This window comes from Lactuca virosa, chromosome 5 (assembly GCF_052849685.1).
Source record: "Lactuca virosa cultivar CGN04683 chromosome 5, Lactuca_virosa_CGN04683_v6, whole genome shotgun sequence".
Classification (NCBI taxonomy): domain Eukaryota; kingdom Viridiplantae; phylum Streptophyta; class Magnoliopsida; order Asterales; family Asteraceae; genus Lactuca; species Lactuca virosa.
This window is the reverse complement of record NC_136430.1, coordinates 348,088,520-348,091,625: the sequence shown is the minus strand read 5'-3', so window position 1 is coordinate 348,091,625 and position 3,106 is coordinate 348,088,520. Positions and strand designations below refer to the sequence as shown.

Here is a 3,106-nt window from a genome sequence, read left to right as displayed (position 1 = left end):
CCTATTCATCAAATAGTGACCAATCTCAAATACAAATCAAAATACCCTTCGCTCATACTTGGTCAAAGTCAAAAAGTCCACAAGTCAACCGAGTCAACTCAGCTTGAGAACGCATAGTGTCCAAAACGCATGGCGTTCCCGGGGAACGCATGTCATTCTCTAGTTGTTCCCTTTGTCTTCCATTAAGAGCTTAATCCTTAAGCTCTTTTGCTCAAATTCCAAATCTAGCCATAAACTAACGTCCTTAACCATAAAGTTTTCAACTTTATGGTCTTGCATGACCATTAAGTGCCCAAACACTAAAACCCTAACTACTTAAGCCATTAAGACCTTGTAGCTCATGCATGGAAGGAAACTATCAATCAAGATCGCACTTGTATGCTTCTAAATGCTTCAAGACGTCTGAAAGGCGAACTTATATGGATTAGAGTAATCCATACTCATAATACCAAGCTTAAGGGACCAAAAGAACACCATTTCATGGCTAAACAAGATCTAATCAACTCTTAAACAAGTTTAGAGCTTTTTACCTCCAAATGATGCCAAAAGATGATGTGATTCTGGCTCCAAAGTGTTCCATTCCTCCAAGATGATCTTCTCTTCTTCCTCTCTCCTTCAAGGTTACAAAAACACACACAAAATGCTCAAGAATGCTCTAAAATGTATTAGGGTTTGCTTGGGAATGAAATGGGGCTGGAGGTTGATGAAAGGAAGAAGACTTGAGACTTATGGATGCTTAAATAGGGTCCAAACCCTAAAAATTAGGGTTTAGCCCAGACCGAGAACACATAGCGTACAGAATGGACGCATAACGTCCACAACGCCATACGTTCAGAAAGGTCACATATCGTTCCTCTGAGCATGCATTTTTCTTCAAACGCTACAAGGGACCCATTTTTCCAACATTTCTCATAACAAGGGTATAAAAGGAACACTCGGAAAACAAGGTGTTACATATTGCACCGGTTTCTTTGTCACAGAGATGGCTCTTTTTTGTTCATCTTCATAAACAAGGTGATATGTTGTACCCAACATGTGGGTTTTGATGCAAGTATTTGGGTCTTTATAGTCGAGAAGACAGTGTCGAGTCCTATTAAACACTCATAGAGTCTTTCTTGTTCTTTTGCTTCGTTCAATCTTCTGCCTAAGTCACATGTACATTTTCCACACGTGCACCTAGGATGTGGAGACATGGACTGAATTTCATCCCATTTACCACGCATCTTGGTATAGTAGGATGACACAGAGCTTCCATGATGTGGAGTCGTAGAAAGAGTTTGTTTCAACTCATATGCACGAGGTGCACTCTCCTTTCCAAACCTCTGTTCAAGATCGGCCCATATCTTTGTTGATGTCTTTGCATATTTAACACTCGATCTTATCGTCTTTTCCATGGCTGTAGTGAGCCATCCCTTGATCATAGTGTCATAGTGCATCCACATCATGAATTTCGGCGAGCTGTCTTCTGGTGTTTTGATCGTTCCATCCATTAAATTTGCCTTGTTCTTTGCGTACAAGAAAATTTTCATCTCCTCTAACCAATCTCCATAATTTCCATCGGTCAAGATATCGTTTACATGTATCTGTCTTGGGTATTCAGATGCATGTAGATAATATGGTGAGTTGGTGTCGGGACGATGGTCATCTTCCTTGTCGGACTTTCTTACTTCACCTACCATGGTGTCGACGATACCTGAGGGTTAATTTGTGGGATCTCATGTGACCCGCTCTGACGCCATAAAGATTTTGACAAACGGAAAAACTCATCTTTCATTCAATCAACCGGTGCTTAAATACAAAGAAAGAAATAAAGATAACAATCAAATAACAACGACATGACAACTAACAACTAAAAATATGGGATATGGATAACTAAAATATAACGAAAAGCAATTTAATTTTTTCTTTTATGCCTGATAAATAAATAAAATGTGTTGTCAAGTGTCCACTTCTTAGTAGGGTGAATATAAAAATCGAAAAACCGAACTAACCGATAAAACCGAACAATAATAACCAAACCATTTATAAAACCGATGGGTTGTTTTTTATTTTTTATTAACCGATAAATAGTGGTTCGATTATGGTTTTATAGTAAAACTAACCCATTAAAAACCGAATTAATATCCTTATATTTAGTTGTGTAAAATTTATAAATATTGATAAATAAATAAATTATTTCCGAGTCCAGTTTATTTATTTTTTAAAGCCACTAAGTATAACAAAAATTTTGTTCAATTGAGATGTTATGAAAATAAATATTACCGTTATAACATTAGATGAAAATCAACAAACTAGGTTATAACTCGTGGACATCACAGATGAGAAATTTAAAAACAATTTTAATTAAATTATAACTTAATCATTAAGCAATGATAATAAATAATTAATAATTAATAAATATATATGTTTTGTTAGTAATTTCATATTGATATAATGATTGGTTGAAATTACGAAAGCATATTGGTTTGAATATCTAATTGGCAATTTGTATTTGTAGATATGTTAGAAAAATATCATTTTGTATAATGCAATATAAATTTAAATAAAAAAGAAAAAAATTTGATATAAATAATAAAATTGTACAAAGTTTTATAAATTTTTAAAAGCTTCTTTATACACAATATTTGATGTTTTATTTGTTAGTCTATCATCCGTATCTAAAATTAACAATTTTAATCATTCTCTACTTTAAACTCTGGATAAAACAACATACAATTGGTTATGTGTAAAATCATGATCCTTGAGAAACAAACCTACAAGGATCATGATAATATAATATACAAATCAACAAAAGTACGTTTCCATTTCTTGTCAATTATATAATGTCCTAATGAGGAAAATAATAACAATAGAATGCTTTAATTGGGTATTTTTTTTTTTCAAAATCATATGCTTAAAGAATAAACTGAAAATATAATAATTTAATAGAAAGAAACAAAATCATCATACTATAAAAAAACACTAAAAACATATAAAGTTTATGCTAAGCATGACCCACGATTGACATAACATTTCAGTTAATGAAAGTACATTTCTACTATAGGTATTTCAGTATACTGAAATATAAACTCACTCAAGCATTCCAACAACATAAATAACATACAAA

General features: G+C 33.1%; 1 protein-coding gene across 1 annotated transcript; it reads right to left on the bottom strand.

Moving 5' to 3' along the window:
• Positions 1 to 974: 974 nt before the first annotated feature.
• On the bottom strand, positions 975 to 1,679 carry LOC145113378 (uncharacterized). The gene has a single exon (XM_079049480.1). The coding sequence runs from the start codon at positions 1,677 to 1,679 to the stop codon at positions 975 to 977; it is 705 nt and encodes a 234-aa protein (XP_078905606.1).
• Between the last annotated feature and the right edge of the window lie 1,427 nt (positions 1,680 to 3,106).